General features: G+C 39.7%; 1 protein-coding gene across 2 annotated transcripts in view; it reads right to left on the bottom strand.

The window, feature by feature from the left end:
• GABRA2 (gamma-aminobutyric acid type A receptor subunit alpha2) overlaps positions 1-22,098 on the bottom strand; it is a 146,559-nt gene that overhangs the window by 7,868 nt on the left and 116,593 nt on the right. For both annotated transcript variants that reach the window (XM_075997938.1, XM_075997937.1), the window contains exon 9: positions 8,862-9,064. In XM_075997938.1, coding sequence (XP_075854053.1) covers positions 8,862-9,064 — 203 coding nt within the window. The remainder of the gene's footprint in view (positions 1-8,861; positions 9,065-22,098) is intronic.

Raw genomic sequence — 22,098 nt, 5'->3', positions numbered from 1 at the left:
CTTATACACCATAGTGTCAAAACCATCTTGGCTTCCTTTGAGCGGTAGCAAAAATAATGTGCTAGCAACTTGGGCCAATGTTCTAGCTAACAGACAGACACCTGTTAGTTAGTGATCTGGTATATGAATGACAGTAACAATTGCACGGTTTCAGAGTTAGAAAGAATCTCAGGGATTGCTCCTTACGATAAGGAAATGGGGTTATTGTATTAAACACTAAATAGGCCGGGCGCGGTGGCTCACGCCTGTAATCCTAGCTCTCTGGGAGGCCGAGGCGGGCGGATTGCTCGAGGTCAGGAGTTCGAAACCAGCCTGAGCAAGAGCAAGACCCCGTCTCTACTATAAATAGAAAGAAATTAATTGGCCAACTAATATATATACAAAAAATTAGCCGGGCATGGTGGCGAATGCCTGTAGTCCCAGCTATTTGGGAGGCTGAGGCAGGAGGATCGCTTGAGCCAGGAGTTTGAGGTTGCTGTGAGCTAGGCTGACGCCATGGCACTCACTCTAGCCTGGGCAACAAAGCGAGACTCTGTCTCAAAAAAAAAAAAAAAAAAAAAAAAAAAACTAAATATAGTAGGCTTCAGAGAAAAACTCCAGTCTGCAAAGCGAAAATCTTTGCTTTTTCTAACATATCATGTTGCCCTTTTACAATTATTGCGGCTTCTAGAAAGCTCCATCCCTTGTAAAATAACGACATGCTCCCTGGCCAGAGAATACTATTGTTAACTATCTGCTAACCATCCTAAGAAAAGGGATACTTACAGAAGATTGTCTGAAGGTTTAAACAGTCCATCCACTTCTCTAAGTGCCCTAAAGTCTTTTCTTGGATTAAACTGGGCCATGAGAAAGCTATATACTTGGACCATATTAGCTTAGCTCCTTGAAGAATTGCTTTCACTGAGTTGTATCTTAATATAATGCCTTCAGCTTTTATGGAAGGGGACTACAAGAGACATCAGTATGAAATTCATTATTGCTTTTATTGGGGAAAATTGGACGTTACCTGCCATAGAGTACCCAGTTTTCCCTGATATAAAACCCACAAGATACTTTGTTTTTGATAGAAGTGATTTCAGTGTAAGGAAAAGCTTTTCTCTGAGTAAATGTTTATTTCCATTTCTTAATTAAAGAAAAGAAATTCTCTCCTCCCCCAAGGTGTTACTTTGGTCACCAAGAAGCTCAGAATTTGAAACTCAATGACTACAGCTATGGACTGTAGCTAAATGTGCTGGCCCAGCCGTGGACATATTTGAGTCTCTTTTTTCCTTTGTCCTCATTCCCTACTTTTATTTCTATTTTATTCAATGGTAATTTAAGTGCATGCATTCTTTGATAAACTGCCTGAAATTCTTTTGGAACAAGGCAGGATGTTAAAAATGTAAATGAATAAATAAATACACTGGAAATGTGATGTTTTCTACGAATTAAATAGAATGACTCACAAAACAATGGCACATTCTGTAACAATTTGGATATTACGTTGCGATGTCTGTGTTTGAAGTCATTTATTATCCAGTGTTTTCTATGCTTTCTTTTGAGCCAGTTTAGATTCATTGACTCAGAATTAGAAATAAAAACAATTTCAAGGAATTAAAGTCAATATATTTTTTTTTAACTCAATAAGCCATGTGCCACATGCTGGGCTAGGTAACAGCAGAGAAAATGATGAATGAGGGAAACTATCATCCTCTCACATCTTGTAACCTAGTGTTAGAAACAGATTTATTTACACACAAAAAAAACCCCACTATAATTTAATGAGATGGTATAAAAGAAAGCTGGGCCAAAGTCTTATGGAAACACAACTTGGGGAGGGGTGGTCGATTGCGTTAGTCTGGGAAGTTTTGAGATTAAGTAAAATTAGATAGACTTTTTTTTTAAGGACTGAACAGGAGTTTCTCAGTTGGGGCAGGAAGATGAGGTATTATTGCAAGAGGGGCCAGCGGGTCTAATGTCATGGAGTCATGAAAAGGCACGGTGTTTGGGGAAATCACTGTGGCTTGCAATAGTCAGAGGAAGAATATGAGCATGAACTTGAGGCCTAGCTTTAATCTTGGGCTTGCCACCTAGTAGATGGGCAACCTTGACCAACTAACTTGACGTGAGCAATCCTCATTTCTAAAATAAAGATATTCCCAGGCACATAAAAGTAAATTCGGAATGATAAATGACACACACACAAAAAAATCTTCCTTATCATTCATCACGTAAACAAGCACGTTGAGAAAACTCTATATACTTGGGCCGTATTAGCTTAGATTTTTCAGGGACCGCCTTTAACAATCCATTAAAGAACCGAAGAGTTAAATGATGGGATCTGGGTTTTAGAAAGATGGCCCTGGTAGAAATGCAGAAGATGAGCGAGGGGAAGACACAATTAAGGATAGAGAACAGTAGATAAGCTAAACATAATGACAGAAGGTGAAGACATGGTCTAAAGCATGCAGGAAAGAGCATGGACAATATTTTATGGCTGATTAGATGTTCGGAGATACTTCTAAGTTGCTGTCATGTGAGATTAGGTTGCACCATTACCTGAAGTATCGATTTCTAGGCATGGGCATCGGCCAGATAAAAAAATCAATTTAGAGGGCCGGGCGCGGTGGCTCACGCCTGTCATCCTAGCACCCTGGGAGGCCGAGGTGGGCGGATCTTTTGAGCTCAGGAGTTCCAGACCAGCCTGAGTAAGAGCGAGACCCCGTCTCTACTAAAAACAGAAAGAAATTAATTGGCAAACTAAAAATCTATGTAGAAAAAGTTAGCCGGGCATGGTGGTGCATGCCTGTTGTCCCAGCTACTCAGGAGGCTGAGGCAGGAGGATCGCTTGAGACAAGGAGTTGGAGGTTGCTGTGAGCTAGGCTGACGCCACGGCACTCTAACCGGGGCAACAGAATGAGACTCTGTCTCAAAAAAAAAAAAAAAAAAAAAAATCAATTTAGAGGATGTGTTTCATTTGTTGTTTCTTTCATTTTTTTAAAAAATAAGTGATACATAGAGATTGTGATGTCATATTTAGGTAGAAATATCTAGGGAATAGGCTGTACAGATGAGATTGGAAGTTAAAAGAAATATATGAGGTATAGCTACCCATAATGAGCCTGGGCAGAATGATAAAGGCATGGGTGGTAGATTTTGATTCGGTGATACCTCATTAATTCATACAATATTTATTAAGCATCTAATATATGCAAGGCACTGTGCAAAGGGCCAGGAGTACGTGGTTTATTAAAATAAACATGGCCATTGTTATCATTATCGGTGAAGGAATTGAGGCAAAAATACCTTGTTTCCCCGAAAATAAGCCCTAGCCATAAAATAAGCCCTAGCAGGATTTCTAAACATGTGCGCCATAGAAGCCCTACCCCGAAAATCAGCCCTAGTGATGGGCGTGGCTATGAAAATCAGCCCTGGTGATGGGCGTGGCTATGAAAATCAGCCCTGGTGATGGGCGTGGCTATGAAAATCAGCCCTAGTGGTGGGCGTGGCTATGAAAATCAGCCCTAGTGGTGGGCGTGGCTATGAAAATCAGCCCTAGTGACGGGCGTGGCAGCGCAGCGCATCTGCACAACCCATGCATTTCCTCGTGGAGCGGGAAAGAACACGAGCAGCCCTTCTCATCTGCCCCGTGAGAGCTCTAGTGCTCCACGTGAGAGACTGGGGCCAATGGTTCTAAAGGAAATAGAGTCGCAAAACATTCAGGATGGAATTCGGGGTTTGGAGAGTGAGGATGATGTTCCAGAAGAAGACGACTTCACTCTGTTTGAATCAATGGAGATGGTTGTACTGTACTTAAAAAAAGAAAATCACACATCCCCTGAAAATAAGCCCTAGGGTGTGTTCTTAAGGAAAAATAAACAGAAGACCCTGTCTTATTTGGGGGGAAATGCGGTATGCAATTAGAAACTATAATAAAGGCACTCATGCAAAAGAGCAGGGTACTATACATACTTAGGATGGGAACCTGCTCATTTCTGCAGAGGGGAAAGGGCTCAGAAATGTCCTGAGGAGTCGATATTTGTGCTGAGGATGGAGAGGGATTATCTGGTTGTGGATGGTAAACAGCGGGGAGAGTTTGCTTACTGTTGCACATATTTTCTGCAAACATTGTCCGTGAAGCCCTTAAAGTGAGAATCACATAGTGAATTGATAGTAGAAACAAAAACAGCATCCACGAAAGCCAAATGGACTGTTTGGGGGGATAAACAAGCACAGATGCCAGGGAGGCTGGGTCCACCCTGAACTGTGGCAGAGAATCTCAAAGCACAGAATGAACAGTGACAGCTGCCACGGGGTGAGATAATCAGGAGCTGATATCCCGAGGCTTGTTTTCAGGAGGAAAAGAAGAGAAAAAGGGGCAGAGCTGGGCCTGAAATAGGATTCTGGAGCATAGCAGTAGGAAGGTTCAATGGGGGAATCCTTTGAGAGAAATGGAAAGTTATCATCATATCTTAAAATATGGAAGTTATCGATGGCCTTCAGTGACAAGACAGACAGTAAATGGAAAGGAAGTCAGATTACAGTGAGTTAAGCACTTAATTAAAAGCGATAACATTGTAAGCAATGTTTTAAGAAGTCTGAATGGAGAAAAGAGGGTGGCATTTGAGAACGGGGGAAGGCAGTGGCATAGGATTTAGAAAGAATTTTTGTTTCGCCTTCATGCTAAACTAAGTATATTAAAGCATCTTCATAAGCAGAAAGAAAGCAGGTGGTTGAAAAGAAAAAGACGGCTTGGAAGAAATAAAAGAAGGAAGTAATAACTAATAAAACAAGGTTGAGTAAGCAACAAGAGGTACAGAGATCAAAAGCTGGAGTGGAAACATTTGTCTTGGGTTAGAGGAAGAAGACTGGGCATGAAGGAAGGTCCCCAAAGAGCCTCATGTCGTATGAAGAGAAACTTTTTATATAAGGACGGGCATGAAAATTTGGAGTTGGATCATGTGGTCCAGCACTATGTTTATAGGATAAGGCTTTGCTGCCCGATTTCACAAATAAGACACAGTTGTATAAATTCCTGCCCAAGATCACAGATAGAGCAAGAAAGTCTTTGTCTTCTAACATAGAGCTCAAAGGTAGCTTGAATATGAATGAGTGGATTTAGTTACTTATTTGCAAAAAGTAACTTTAAATATCATCAGAGCACAATCTACTTGTTAACTGTAGGTTGTGCAACACACATGTAAATATATTCAATACACATTTTTTTTCAAACGTACTATTGATATGTATGAGTAATTATTCTTATCAGGCAAAGTAACACTTGCTATTTTATGAATTTTTAAGAACTTTTCATACGCTCTTTGGGTTGACAGATGATTTAACTGCATTTACTCATGTTTACTAATGTCTAAAGCAAAGGACTTCCTCCAGGCTGGTTAGATAGAAAGGATATTAAAATGGCCTGTGGACAAAAACTCTGTATTTCAAGAATATGATTATTTTCCACTTACAAATTAAATCTTAAGAAATACTAAAACAGAGGTAGACTACACTGAAATATATATCTTTTAGGTATTATAAATAGGCTACTTTTAGGCACTATCCTTGATTTCCTTTAGTTCTAAGAATATTTCAGTTCTTAATTTAAAGGTAGGTTCATGAAACACTTTCAACATTGATTTGAGTTGTGAAATCGGGTGGAGTGCCCATGAATTCGCCATTGTACAGTTTTGAAAACCTTCCCCTGAAGACAAAGAAGTCCTCTCCTTGGAATCACACCGTCAGATTTAAGATCAGAAACTGATTTGTTCTTTCATTCAGCAAATATTTCTGAAGTGATTTCCTACTAAGTGCCAAGCACTGCAAAGTGTAGGAGAACAAGCACCATGCCTGATGTAATGTTCTCTTCAACTAAACTACATGAACTAAGATAACATAAACCATGTCTCTTGTTCTCATGAAAATTCGGTTGAAACATGGCGCTTTCGAAATAGGTCTATCTTGGCTATGTGTGATTCAACATACAGGCAGATTTAAATCCAGTATTCATCGGCAGTGGGTTACTGCTTCTCGAATACATTATCAAGAACTATGTTTTGCATTTATAGGCATTTCTATTTTCCAAGTTCAAGGATCGAGCAGTATATCGCTCAGTAAGCCAAATCACAATGTCAATTTTATTGGCACTCACTAACATTAAAAATAGTATATCAATAAAATGCCTATATGGGAATTTATACCATAAGACATTTAACTTATCTTTTGTGACATACTAACAAAGGACTAGCATTTTATCTTCAAAAATTATTAGTATAAAAGTGCATGGGCAATCAAAATAGCTAAAAAAAAAATTTATTGTCTAGATACAACGAAAAAGCAGTGTAGTAAGTGGGCAATAAAAACATAAATCAACATTAAGATGTAATGGAAATGCTGGAATAGTCCAGAAGTTAAGCACAGAAAGGTGATCTGATTTCTTTTTAAATATATTTATTTGTTGGCTTTGTTATTAATAGTAGGCCAAACATAACTTACAAAAAAAGAAAAAAGAGTAAGAGTTTTAAATGATAACATTCACTGCTTGTATGTTTAAACTGCAAAGTGATCATAAAAATGAAAAACATCATATTTAAGTAAATGAAGAAGAAATCAAATCAGCAAGTATGTCAATCCAAATTTAATGGAAGAAGGATTTAGATGGACATAATGTCAAAAGAAATCCTTCGAATGCAACTTTTTACTATTACTAAGAATATTTTATATATCCTTATGGTATATGCAAAGCCTCCTCTTAAGGCAGATAAATAATCTATAAACTATGAGAGGAAATAACTATTATATCAATGTACAAAACTCCCACTAGCTTCAGGACTTGAAGCCTAAAAATGGACACCAATAATCTCAAAAAAAAAAAAAAATCTTCAAAAACAAATAACTTTTTTCCTTTTAGACTGTATGAACAATTAAAAATTCCTAGGCATTTCACCACCAACATATTCCTTTCTTTTCTTTTTTTTTTTTTTTTTTTTTGAGACAGAGTCTCACTTCGTTGCCCAGGCTAGAGTGAGTGCCGTGGCGTCAGCCTAGCTCACAGCAACCTCCAACTCCTGGGCTCAAGCGATCCTCCTGCCTCAGCCTCCCGAGTAGCTGGGCCTACCACCATACGCCACCATGCCTGGATAATTTTTTCTATATACATTAGTTGGCCAATTCATTTCTTTCTATTTATAGTAGAGACAGGGTCTCGCTCTTGCTCAGGCTGGTTTTGAACTCCTGAACTCGAGCAATCCTTCTGCCTCGGCCTCCCAGAGTGCTAGGATTACAGGTGTGAGCCACCACGCCCAGCCCAACATATTTATTTTCATACAACCTGGGAGAGATAAAAAAAAAATGCTACCTGAGCTTTTATAACCAAGCAACAGAGATGGGGCTAGGTGAAGACTGCTCAGCCCACTGACAGAGCCTAGAATTCCACAGCAGGTAAAGGTAATGCCCACGTTCTTGTCCAAATCTCTATTGTAATCCGGTGTGGTGTTCAAGACCATGAACTTAGACAGACAGACCTGGGTTCAAGTATACTTACAAACGAGTTGTGTGCACTTGGGGCAAGTAGGTAATTTTGCTAAGCTTCAGCCTCTTCATCAGTGAAAAGTGAGACTTAAGAAGAAGAGCCTCTAGCTGTAAGGCTGCTATGAAGATTATACGAGAAAGCCTATGCAAAAACCTTAGCACACTGCCTGACACACACAGAGCTCAACAGATGCTAGGCGGTGGTTTTAACAGAAGTACTACTACTACCAGAAGAACTCCTAAAGGATTTCAGGCAAGACCACTTTAAAAAAAAAAATCGATATGATTTGAATTCACATATACATTAAAAAAATACATAGGTCGGAATGTTCTTGATGTTGATTTTAGAACATACCTGTTACAAGCTGAATTTATTAAGGGGAGTCTTTTATTTTTTATTAGTTTTTTTTTTATTTCAGAATATAATGAGGGTACAAATTTTAAGGTTTCAAATAATGTCCTTTCCTCCCCTCCCCCCCCAAGTCTGAGTTTCCAGCGTGACCATCCCCCAGATGGTGCACATCTCACTCATTATGTATGTATATACCCGCCCCCTTTCCCCCTCCCACCTGCCCAATAACCAATTACTGTAGTTCCTATGTGTCCACTTAGGTGCTGCTCAGTTAATACCAGTTTGCTGGTGAGTATATGTGGTGCTTGTTTTTCCATTCTTGGGATACTTCACTTAGTAGTATGGGTTCCAGCTCTAACCAGGAAAATACAAGATGTGCTATATCACCGTTGTTTCTTAGAGCTGAATGGTACTCCATGGTATACATATACCACATTTTATTAATCCACTCTTGGATTGATGGGCATTTGGATTGTTTCCACAGCTTTGCAATTATGAATTGTGCTGCTATAAACATTCGAGTGTAGGTAAGTCTTTTTTGTAGAGTGTCATTGGATCTTTTGGGTAGATGCCCAGTAATGGGATTGCTGGATCAAATGGTAGATCCACTTGTATCGCTTTGAGGTATCTCCATATTGCTTTCCAAAGAGGTCGAACTAGTTTGCAGTCCCACCAGCAGTGTAGGAGTGTTCCTATCTCTCCACATCCAGGCCAACATCTATTGTTTGGGGACATCTGATAAGGGGCTGATAACTAGAATATACTTAGAACTCATGAAAAACAGCAAGAAAAAAAAAATCAAACAACCCTATCAAAAAGTGGGCAAAGGACACAAACAGAAACTTTTCTAAAGAAGACAGAAGAATGGCCAACAAACATATGAAAAAATGCTCAACATCTCTAATCATTAGGGAAATGCAAATCAAAACCACAATGAGATATCACTTAACTCCATCGAGGGGAGTCTTTTAATTAAGACGGGAAGGACGTTCTCACTTACCTTGTCATTGACTACACTCTTCCCATCCCAAGCCCATCCTCTTTTGGTGAAGTAATTAACAGTTGCAAATTCAATCAGGGCGGAGAACACAAAAGCGTAACAAACGGCAATGAACCAGTCCATGGCGGTTGCATAGGCCACTTTAGGAAGAGAATTCCGGGCACTGATGCTCAGAGTTGTCATGGTAAGGACAGTTGTCACCCCTGCAAAAGAAAAGATTGGAGCCAAAAACATCAACAAAAGTACCAGCATACAGCCGGGCACGGTGGCTCATGCCTGTCATCCTAGCACTCTGGGAGGCCGAGGTGGGAGGATCGCTCGAGGTCAGGAGTTCAAAACCAGCCTGAGCAAGAGCGAGACCCCATCTCTACTATAAATAGAAAGAAATTAATCAGCCAACTAACATATATATAGAAAAAATTAGCCGGGCATGGTGGCGCATGCCTGTGGTCCCAGCTACTCGGGAGGCTGAGGCAGGAGGATCGCTCAAGCCCAGGAGTTTGAGGTTGCTGTGAGCTAGGCTGACGCCACGGCACTCACTCTAGCTTGGGCAACAGAGTGAGACTCTGTCTCAAAAACAAAAAAAAAAAAAAAAGAAAAAAAAGAAAAAAAAAGTACTAGAAGGACAGCAGGGGAAGTAGTTTTTCTTTCTTTCTTTTTTTCCCCCCTAAAATACTGGTTTTCAGTACCGCTTTTACCCACTTAAAAAAAAATGACTGGAAGACAGTGCAAAGTTAATTATCTTAAATGGTTATTATGTTTCTTGAAGTAATGACTCTGAAAATGCTCTCGATTTTCATTTTTGGTTCTGTACAAATCACTTTTCCTCTTCTGAAGTACTGTCAAGGTTAAAAAGACTGGAGACGCAGAAGTAGAAATCACCTACGAGGAAAAGCAGGCACTTCAAATTGACCCATTGCCAATTAACACTGATTTTAAAAAAAAAAGCTTCATATTAATTTGTTCAACATTTATTTGAATCGGGCCAAGCGATGGGCCAATCACTCACACCAGTGATCACCATGGAAATGTGATTAAGAAATTCTTCATTCAAGCAGGGCTACAAGTCACCAAATTAATTCTGGATTCCTTAGCAGAAGGAGGACCTCATTTCTTTCGTAACATAGCTTAGAATCTATAGAAAATAAAACAAGGCACTAAGAACAAACCTCTGTAAAATATAAATCACCCTCTATAAAGAATATCGGATAACTTTGTTGGTTTAAAGCAGGTGTCCTCAAGCTACGGCCCGTGGGCCACATGCCGTCTGCCTGGGACTTTTATCTGGCCTGCCAGGTGTTTTTGTCCTCGCTGCCTGTCCTGCTTAGCGGCCGACTCGTCCTGGGCCCACAGTGTGCACTCTCCAACGGTCCGAGGGACAGTGAACTGGGCCCCTGTTTAAAAAGTTTGAGGACCCCTGGTTTAAAGAATAATCGAGTTCCTTTTAACGCATGTGTGATCTAAAATAAAATTTTAAGGCTCACCCCCCCCACACACACACTGGCTGACTGCATGGACCCCCTGTGGCCAAAGGAATATCCTAAAACTAAATTGTCTGCCAGGAGGAAGGAGGTCAGACATGCTTTATGCCCCCCTCCCTTCTTGGGGACATCCTTCGTGACCCATTAACAGGCCTAAGAATATGCAAGACACACCTGCAGGTCCTCAGTTTACACAACAGATCTATGTCCCCTGGCTTGTCTCTGATTACAGCTCCTTATGTTGAAACATTCCAAGCCTTTAGACAAAGCTTCATGTCTTTAACCAATTACAAGCCAAAGAATCTTTAAACCCACCTGTAACCTGTAAGCCCCGGCTTCGAGATGGCCCACCTTTTTGGGTCAGGCCAATGTATACCTCCCACATATTGATTTATGGCTTTACCTGTAACCCCTGTCTCCCTGAAATGTATAAAAACCAAACTGTGACCCAGCCACAGCGAGTCCACTTGCTCAAGGCTTCTTGGCAGTGGCTCCGGGTCATGGTCCTCAAATTTGGCTCAGAATAAATCTCTTTAAAATTATTTTACAGAGTTTGGCTTTTTTTTCCATTGACACATGGCTTTTCTGTCAATAGTAAGGGAAGTCACAATAGTTGAAAAGAAAAAAAAAAGAAAAAAGAATGTAAGTTGTGCCATCAGTCCTGAAAATGGCTAAAGCCATGTATTTTATCAGAGATCCAGAAGAAATTTAATTATTTACATAGGTGATACGTTAAATTAAAATAAAAAAATAAAAAATGTGACGGAAGTGTTCATTCATGTTTTGAAGTACTTATGTATTTTATTTTTTACTTTCCTTTAGGATAAAGCAGCTTTTTTCCCTCATCAACAGTAGAGTTAGTAGTTCAAAATATCAGTCATTCTGTTTAATCATGAGTGACTCTAGGATTATGATGATAGTAGTAGGAATGATAAGTAAAACATAAATTTAGTCCACCTGCTACTGGTTCATTATTAAAAAACACATTTACAGAAGCTCATTGTACATGCATGCAACAAACTGCGAAAGGTTTTAGACTGATGTTTTCTTCTGAGACTTTTGCATAGAAGCATCAATAAATAGAATATAAAATAGACATACACATATACATGCATATATATACACAATATATAAGAAATTAAAATAATAAACCAATATATGACAATATATTTAAATTCACAAGCAGCCAAGGAAATACAAACAAAGCAAAAATGAGATGCTAATTTTTAAAAACGATATTATCATCAAAATGCTAGCAAAACTTCAAATGATTGATACGATCCTGGTATTGAGAAAGAATGTAGGGCAATGGCCTTCCTCTTTCTAGAAATCACAAAGTTGTGATTTCTGTGATCATCAATCACAGGTTGATGTCAAACCTAAGAAACTGTTGCCTAGCCCAAGGTCAGGAATATTTAGGCCTATGTTTTCTTCTGATTTTTATGGTTTCATTTCTTACATTTAGGACTTTGGTCCATTTCAATTAATTTTGTGTGTAGTGTGAGGTGTATATCCAAATTCATTCTTCTGCATGTGGGTAGCCAGTTATCCCAGCACCATTTGTTGAAAACTCTTTTGTTTCCCCATTAAATGATCTTGGAAACTTTGTTAAGAAGCAATCGGCCAACTTAAAAAAAAAAAATTCTCTAAGGTCAGTGAGAAATTTTATGTCTTTTGTTATGCTTCATTTTAGAAATTGAGTCTTCTCTCTTTTTTCCCTTAGTCATTCCAGCTAAAGACAAATCAACTGTGTTGATCTTTCCAAAAGCCAATTTCTGGTTGTGTGTTGAATTTCTTGTATTGTTATTTCTATTCATTTTTCCTTTGATCCCTGCTATAATGTTTATTACTTTCTTTTTCTTCTTGCTTTGGGTTTAGTTTGCTCTTATGTTTCTACTTTTTTAAAGGAGGGAGTTTAGGTTACTGATTTGAGATCTTTTTTCTCTTTTACACAGAGGTTTTTAGAGATCTGAATTTCTCTCCAAGGTACTTAGAGATATAAATTTCTCTCTCAGAATGGCTTTTGTTGTATTCCATAAGTTGTGGCATGTTGTGTTTTTGTTTTGAAGCATCTTAAAGTGGCCTTTGTAAAATAAAGAGTGGCCAATCGGCCTATTCATCGATAGAGAAATAGTTTAAAAAAATTGCTGAATATCTATACTGTGAATACCATGGCAATATTACAGAGAATAAAGTACAGCTATATATTGACTGCAAATGTCTATGATACATTTTGCTTCAAAATGTTTCACGATACCATTTTAATGGAAACATATGCACCTGCATTTATATATTTATATAGGTATACCTGTATAAACTTAGAAAAAAATAAACATAGAAAAAAAACACACCTACAGTTTCCACTGTGGGGGAGAATGTAGCATCTGAATTGAACACATAAAACAGAAAATGGACTTGTGGCTGTTTTTTTTATTGTTTCAATTGTTTTGGTATTTTAAAACCAAATACAAGAAAGAAAATTAAAGTATAAAACCTGTAAGGATACAATCTAAGTTGATAACATTAGTTACTTACGGGAATTAATATTGAGGGTATTTTATTAATTTTTGTTTCTTTTCCTAACGTGAACCTGCTCTGCTTCAGTGATAAGAAAAAAAAAATACAATAATTTTGATTTAAAGTAGGGACAGTTGATGACATCTGTCATTTCTAATTCGAGTGCGAATTCTCGGCATATCTGATAGGTGCACTGATATTAAAAACATCTACAATAAAATGCAAGTTCAAACGATAGCAAATCATAAATTGAATTCTGTTTCTCTGACCTGCTAGTTTAAAATTAGATTTAAGTCTATCCATTCAAGCCAACAAAACATCAGAACCATTTCAGTATGAATCTATTATGAGGCTATTTTTCACCATATTCAAATCTTCCTCATACCTAAATTTTATTTTCTTTCATCTGATTAGCAAATTGTCATCTGCTAATTTTTAACTGTCATCAAAATGCTAGCAAAACTTCAAATGATTGATATGATCCTGGTATCGAGGAGAACGTAGGGCCATGGCCTTCCTATTTGTAGAAATCACATCAGTCAAACCTAAGAAACTGTTGCCTAACCCAAGGTCATGAATATTGGAAATTTGACAATAATAACATTGTCAACTTTGTCCGTAGGTCTCTTCCTACTTCCTTCCCTCACCCCCTTCCCTTTTATCTTTTCACAGGAAGAGTATGATTCTTGTATGCCGGCTTTTCTGCCTCTAGGTTCAGCCTAGCCTGGTCTCATTACACTGTAAACCAGGCGTCCTCAAACTATGGCCCGTGGGCCACATGCGGGTGTTTTTGCCCGTTTTTTTTTTTTTTTTTTTTTTTTACTTCAAAATAAGATATGTGCAGTGTGCATAGGAATTTGTTCATAGTTTTTTTAAAACTATAGTCTGGCCCTCCAACGGTCTGAGGGACAGTGAACTGGCCCCCTGTTTAAAAAGTTTGAGGACCCCTCTTGTAAACAGAGAGAACCAGCTAAGCCTGGTGGCTGACATCTGTCATCCTAGCACTCTGGGAGGCTGAGGTGGGAGGATCGCTCAAGGTCAGGAGTTCGAAACCAGCCTGAGCAAGAGTGAGACCCTGTCTCTACTAAAAATAGAGAGAAATTAACTGGCCAACTAAAATAGAAAAAATTAGCCAGGCATGGTGGCACATGCCTGTAGTCCCAGCTACTACTTGGGAGGCTGAGGCAGGAGGATCGCTTGAGCCCAGGAGTTTGAGGTTGCTGTGAGCTAGGCTGACTCCATGGCACTCTAGCCCAGGCAACAGAGTGAGACTCTGTCTCAAAGAACAAACAAACAAACAAAAACCAGAGAGAACCTGGCATCAAATAAAGAGGCAATGCACTTACCTAGAGAGTTCACAAACCTTCCACTTGCCTGCCTTCCAACAATGGACATTTTTCTACACCTAGCACAGCACTCTATAAATGAATGTGCCCTTAACATTCTTCCAACAGACTATTTCCTCCTCCATCACTTCTGTGTGACCTCTACAACATTTCTTCTCTAGGAAGCTTGTTTCTTCCTCAGTAAAAAAAATCAGGCAAGTTTCTTAAATAAAGTGCTTGTAACACTAAAATTCTATGCAATACACAACATGTATGTGATCATTCCTCATGCATAGACAGTATCTAAAGAATAGCCCTTTTTAGATTCTGCTTTTATTTTAGGTAATATTTCTATTTCAAAATGTAAGTAGTGCCGGGCTGGGGTGCGGTGGCTCACGCCTAAAATCCTAGCACTCTGGGAAGCTGAGGCGGGCCAAGGTCAGGATTTCGAAACCAGCCTGAGTAAGAGGGAGACCCTGTCTGTACTACAAATAAAAGGAAATTAATTGGCCAACTAAAAATACATACAAAAAAAAAATAAAATTTGCCAGGCATGGTGGCGAATGCCTGTAGTCCCAGCTACTCAGGAGGAGGCTGCGGGAGGAGGATCGCTTGAGTCCAGGAGTTGGAGGTTGCTGTGAGCTAGGCTGACGCCAATGGCACTCTAGCTCGGGCAACAGAGTGAGACTCTGTCTCAAAAAAAAAAAAAAAAAAAAGTAGGTGCTGAAACTTTATATAATGAATTAATATTGCAACTCATAGTAGCTGAGCGAATGTTCTCTGAGCCGTGATATCCTGAGTGTTGGGTAAAAAAATGCGCTGAAAGAATTAAGTCAAATCAGGGGAGAGAGTTTCAACATAGAGACCAACACTGCGGGGTCCACAGCCAGATGCCTGAGTTCTAATCTTGCCACTTTGAGTATTTTTTTCGCAACTGCTTTTAAAGTGGGGATTACAAAATAGTGCTTTTAAATGGTGCTGTTATGGAGACCAAATGAGCCACTCACTGCAAGAGAAACCTGTGCCTCTATCACGAAAAGATATCTCACTGCACATGAAGGGGAAAACATCACCCTGAAAAAGCAAAGCCGAGACAGATTTAAATCAGAAAGCAAACAAAGCGAACTTCCCTTAGACCTATCGAGTACGCATGTGAGAATGTTTGTGGCTGGAACTTGGGGTGGAAGTTGGGAAGGAGAAGAAATCGCAGAAACCAAACAGGCAAAAACCCTGCAATAGGAACAAATGTAAAATTGTCTGATACCACCTGCTGGCTATTGCTAGAAATGGCAGAAACAAGAGATTCTGATACCGACATTGTTGAGTATATTTTCCCCTTCAGCCTAATGGACAGAGTAACTCCCTACCCTCAAGATAAAATAAATTAAAATAAAATAAAACAACATTTACAGATACAGTCTAAGCACAACTGTGAAAGGTTGCAATCTTTACTCTGAATTGTACTATGTCTGAATGATAAAACCACTGAAACTTCTACGTGTTGGAGAGAGAAATTAGAATCTTAATAACTTACCTTTCTCCTAAAACCTAATCAACTCAAACCTTACACATTGAAACTTGGAAGGATGTAGAAACAATTATAGAAGAAAATGTTTACAAGGCTAGTTACAGTGTGTACTAACAACTGTTTAGGGGATCACAAATTGTTCTGCTCACCTGAACACATCATGGATTTAATACATCCAAAACTCATAACCCTCTCTCCCCCAACCTTTCCTTCCCGAAGTCCTTTTCTCAGTGAAGGGCTCCCTAATCTAAATGACGAATCTAAATTCGTATTCCAGGTTGAAGTTGCACAGGCATAAAACATTTTGTCAGTTTGGGCAATTGACTGTGCGTGCTGTTTGCTCCAATGGAAATCTTTTCTTTGTCACTTGTTCACTTCTTTTTCATATAGCTAACTCCTATTCCTTGACTTATTATTGAATGCCTGCTAAATGGCAGGTACCGTGTTTCCCCCCAAATAAGACAGGGTCTTATATCTATTTTTCCTCAGCAAGACACCCCAGGGCTTATTTTCAGGGGATGTGTTATTTTTTTTAAGTACGGTACAACCATCTACATTGATTCAAATAGAGTGAAGTCGTTTCTTCTGGAATATCATCCTCACTCTCCAAACCCCGAATCCCATCCTGAATGTCTTGCGACTTTATTTCCTTTAGAGCCACTGGCCCCGATCTCTCCTGTGGAGCACTAGAGCTCTCACGGGGCGGATGAGAAGGGCTGCTCGTGTTCTTTCCCGCTCCGCGACGACACACACGGGTTGTGCAGATGCGCCCATCACTAGGACTTATTTTCATAGCCACGCCCATCACTAGGGCTGATTTTCATAGCCACGCCCGCCACTAGGGCTAATTTTCATAGCCACGCCCATCACTAGGACTTATTTTCATAACCACGCCCATCACGAGGGCTGATTTTCATAGCCACGCCCGTCACTGGGGCTTATTTTCCGGGTAGGGCTTCTATTGCGCAAATGCTTAGAAATCCTGCTAGGGCTTATTTTATGGGTAGGGCTTATTTTCGGGGAAGCACGGTAGTTTTGCAGGCACTGGGAACACATAAATTGAAACAGCAACGATCCCTGCACCATGGAGGGCATCTTCTACTAACTCTGCAGTATCGACAGCTCAGGTGTGACAGTCTGCAGAACTTCTTCCCTAAAGACACCTGTGACCTGGTCTTGTGCCTACCTCTGTCCTATCCTATCTTTTTCAAATATTTTAGTTAGTCCATTACAACTAATGGACTGTATACCCTAGTATACCCTAATAAAACTATAAGGATTTTAGTTTAAAATCCTTATAGGATTTTATGCCCTAATAAAACTAATATACCCTAATAAAACTATAGGGTATACCCTAATAAAACTATAAGGATTAGGACCTGTTTGTCTTCTCCCCAAAATGAAAAAGGGTGCCTAGGAGTTCATTAACTTGTTTTTAATGAATTAGTAAAAAATTCTTGAAACTATTCCCCTAATGATCTGTAACAGAGAAGCATTTATTAAGATAATTTAAAAAAAAAAATTCCTTCATTTATGAAGTCAGCATGAATTTAGTCCCTACTTTGTGCTGGGCACTGTGGAGGTGTGAGTGGAATGTGAGCAAAACCAGATAAGCTCTCTAAGAGATATTTAAAAATAAGAGTACGGATTAACCTAACAGCACGACAGGTCAAGGTCTGCGATGACCCACCATAAGGCAATCAACCTAGCCAGTGAGACTGGGTAAGGCTTCCCGAAAGAAATAAGGGGAAAAACTAAAGGGGTCACCAGAAAAGGAAAGATAGCGCTCAACTAGAAAGTAGAATGCGCAGAAGCTCGGGCACATGTCAAAGGCCAGGGAATTCGGGAGGACGAGTAAGGAGGGGGCAAGGTGACAAGGCAGAAAACAAAGGCTTCATGGAAGACGAAGAGGCCAGAAGGGAAGGCAGAGGCCAGAGTATTCAAGGCGTGTTTGGTGATAGTAAGGTAATAAAACTCGATTTCAAGAGCAATGGGAGGAAGGGCGCGGTGGCTCACGCCTGTCATCCTAGCACTCTGGGAGGCCGAGGCGGTCGGATCGCTCGAGGTCAGGAGTTCGAAACCAGCCTGAGCAAGAGCGAGACCCCCGTCTCTACTATAAATAGAAAGAAATTAATTGGCCAACTAATATATATAGAAAAAATGAGCCAGGCATGGTGGTGCGTGGTGGTAGGCCCAGCTACTTGGGAGGCTGAGGCAGGAGGATCGCTTGAGCCCAGGAGTTGGAGGTTGCTGTGAGCTAGGCTGACGCTACGGCACTCACTCTAGCCTGGGCAACAAAGCGAGACTCTGTCTCAAAAAAAAAAAAAAAGAAATTAAAATTTAAAATATTTAAAAAATTTTTTAAAAAAAGAGCAATGGGAAACCATTATAGAGTTAATTTTAAAAAAGTATAGTGATATGATCAGTATTTCTTATTTAAAAGATTATTTCGTCTATTATGTAATCTATAGTTAAAATAGTATATTTTATTTCCTTTTCTGTTCCCCCCCCCCAAGATTCGTCTCTGGTTTACTGCAGTTTGAGTGTGATGTATGTTTTCTGTTGTTGTTCTTTGTTTTATAAATTCATCCTTCTGATGTTCTCTGAGCGTTCTGGATCTGTGCTTTGTGTCTAAAATTAGTATTTGGAAAGTTCTCAGCCATGATTACTTCAAATATTTCCTCTGCTCTGTTCTCACTTTCTCCTTTTTGTGATTTTCTAACTAAGAGTATGTTATAGCTGTTGAAATTTTAGCATGGTTTCTGCATATTTTGTTCTGGATTGTTGCTGTTATTTGTTTTTTTTAATGCCTGAATTTCAGTTTGGGAATTTTTTAATGACCTATATAGAAGCTCACTGATTCTTTCCTGATAGCTACGTTGAGTTTATTGATGAGCTCATTAAAAACACTCTCCATTTCTGTTACTGTGTTTTTTTATTTCTTTTGATTATTTCTTAAGAGTTTCCATCTGTCTACTTACATTATTCATCTCTTCTTGCATGTTGTGTACTTCTTCCATTAGTCTCATTAACATATTAATGATTACAATTGATCATATTTAATATTGTCAATTCCCTGTCCAGTCATTCCAACATCTAAAGTTTGCTTTGTCTTTTCTGACTCTGTTTTTGTTTTTGCTTTTCCATTTGTCATGCCTGGCAACTTTTTGTTGAGAACTGACCACGGTGATTTGGGAAATAGGAATCCTTTATGGTAGGATTGACGTTAATCATGCTAGGGGGTTGGGCGGCATTTAACATTTGCTATCATTCTATTTGCTGTAGGATTCAAACTTCTTTAGCATTGTCGTCGTTGTTGTTGATTTTGGAAATCCCTAAGTTCTCCTTCTCAAAGAGAGCACGTGTCTTGCAGTTCTTTCTTCTGTATACTATGGCTACTCTGTTTGGAGCCCTGTGGATGTGGGGGTAAGGTGCAGGAAAGGGGGGAATTGTTTTATAATTTTCTGATTAAATCTCAGTTTTCTAGTGGGCGTGTGTCTCAAGCTACATAACCCTCGCAAGTGTTTCTCAGTTTCCCTTGATTCCTTTCTCTGTCTGCTGCATTCCTGCTGTAAGTCCTTGAAGCCCTGACCCTGTTGTTTGTGTGTTTTGTCTCCTCCCACCCCTGTCTTAAGTGAGACAGAAAGGCTGGAGGAGCCAGAAGGGGAGGGATGGTTTTCTATCAGCTGTAGTAAGGCTCTGGTCCCCGGGGGAAGGCAGGTTTTTGTTGTGGAGAAGCCTCTGGGTGCATTTGAGAATTGCTACTCTTCCCTGCTCCTTCCCCTGCCATAGTTAAGAAGGAACATTCTTTAGATCTTTACCTGAAAAACCTGGGAGGATTCTTGGCAGTAAAGTCCAGGGACATGTGGTGTTCCCATAAAACTGTGGCCTCCGGGAGTTTCTCCTCCCCAGCCCAGCCCACACTCTACCTCTAGCAATTCATTCATGGCAGTGCTTCTGCCAGCCTTTGGCCCCAGCAGCTTTGCTTCCAGGTAAAAAGATCTCGTCCGTGTCTCTCTGAATGTGCCTGACTGATCGCGATTTGGGGTGGCAGTTTGTCACCTCTCATGAATGCAGCAAAAAGGTCTTTAACTTTCAGTTTGTTCAGCTTTGTCTTGTAAAGACAGGAGTGACAACTTGCAAGCTATGCACACGTCAGCACTGAACCTGAAGCTCAGTGCGCTAATACGTGATTTTTTTTTATATCTTTCCATATTATTAGTTATTAGTTGACTGTCTATTATTTTTTTTCTTCTTCTGAGTTTTTGGTTGTGTTCTGGGTAGTTGAGTTTGACAGATAATAATAATAATAATAAAACCTTGGTAATAGTTTGTTAAGGTAATAATCAACAAAATATGGGTGGTCTTTGGGAATTAAAGAATGAGCTAATATCAGCAGATGACTGATATTCAACAGCACAAACTCACAAATCTCTGAATTTGGCCAGCATAATTAAATTTGAAACACAGATGCTCTGACAGTTCACTGTGTTCCTGCTAGCTGAATCTTAAGAGGGGAACTTTGAAAACATATAAAAAATAAATTAAAAACGAACTCTAATATAATGTCAGAGGATTGTTATAATATTACTGTCCCCATCATTTTAAAATAGCTTGTTAAAAAAAAAAGGAAAATTCAAGAAGTCAACCAGCATTTAATTACTATGTGCCTGATTAATGCAATCAGCTTGCCTAATTCTCCCCACCTCCACTCTCCACTGGCTTGGTTATATTTTTGGAAGAAAACATTGTAAGGCTGGTGGTGGGCTCTCTTCCCCTCCCTAAGATCAAAAAGAAAAGGCTCATGAGATCAGACCAGCTAAGGACAACTGCTGGACTCCACTGAGAACAACAACACCTGGATGTCCACCCGGATAAGAAAGTTTTCAGTTCCTGGATTCCGCAAATAGCGCCAGCCCCTTCTATTTCTCAATAACCCCCGGAGATCACAGTGGAAAATTCCCAGCCCTTCCCGCCAAAAGTCTCTGGTCTGCCTCAAACAGTATCGAAGCCTTAACCCCCTCCAAATGGATGCAACTTCTTGGGAACCCCCTTCTCTTGGGACCCACGAACCTCGCTCAGGAGCACTCAATAAAGCCACATTGGTTGGCCCCACTCTCTCTCTGTTTCTTTCACCGCCGCAAAACTTTACAAACATGACCTATGAAATATGGCCAAATTATTTAAATGCTTTCACCACAAGCATAAACAAAAATCATGCCAAGATGAAAAGTAAGAAGAAAGCTCATAATGTTACTCAAACTAATTTGACGTCTATGCCTGGTTTTGCTGTTAGATTAGTAAAATGTCAAAATCCTTCCTGATCCGGATTGAAATTGATTTGAATTTGAAATTGATTGATTTGAATTCAAATTGATTTGAAATTGATTTGAAATCAGCATGACTATGAACGTGCACAAGCAGAAACACACATGGGGTATCAGGGACTCCGGGGAACCAGGGGTGGACCCTCAAGCCGTGAGAATGAGGTAATATTCCAATTCACAGATCTGTTTATGTTACCACATAGCACCTTACATATTTTGACAGCATAACATGTCTTGTATTTGTTTGTAATTTGTAATTTTGTAATTTGTAATGGCAATCTCTGCAAGGATCCGTCTCTAGGGATCAGATCTTCCTTGTTTACCATTGTCTCTCCAAGACCTAGAATAGTGCCTGGCACCCACTTTCAGATTAAATGAATGAATAAATATAGTTTATGAAGCAAATACACCTATTTGTGTACATACAGACTTACTAATGCACGGGTATGTTTGTGTTTGGTTTGGATTAAATACACAAATACATAAAAATAGGTCAATAACTTTTTTTTTTTTCAGAATTCAATGACTAGGGAAATGATATGTTGGATGAGCTGGGATTAGAGAAATGTATGATTATTCCAACGGAGTTTTTTTGTTTGTTTGTTTGTTCATTTTTTGAGACAGAGTCTCACTGTGTTGCCCAGGCTAGAGTGAGTGCCGTGGCATCAGCCTAGCTCACAGCAACCTCAGACTCCTGGGCTCAAGCGATCCTCCTGCCTCAGCCTCCCGAGTAGCTGGGACTACAGGCATGCGCCACCATGCCTGGCTAATTTGTTCTACATACTTTTAATTGTCCAATTAATTTCTTTCAATTTTTAGTAGAGATGGGGTCTCGCTCTTGCTCAGGCTGGTCTCGAACTCCTGAGCTCAAACGATCCGCCCGCCTCGGCCTCCCGGAGTGCTAGGATGACAGGTGTGAGCCACCGCACCCGGCCAGAAATACAGTCTTGATTGGATGCGCACAGCTACAATCAAGACTTTATTATTCTGTAAATTATTAGGAGACAATAACCATCTTGGACGACAGAGGAGGGCTGGTTTTCTAGGTACTGACTCTTG

Source organism: Microcebus murinus, chromosome 26 (assembly GCF_040939455.1).
Source record: "Microcebus murinus isolate Inina chromosome 26, M.murinus_Inina_mat1.0, whole genome shotgun sequence".
Lineage (NCBI taxonomy): Eukaryota > Metazoa > Chordata > Mammalia > Primates > Cheirogaleidae > Microcebus > Microcebus murinus.
Note: the sequence above shows the minus strand (reverse complement) of the source record. Positions and strands in the feature narration are given on the sequence as shown.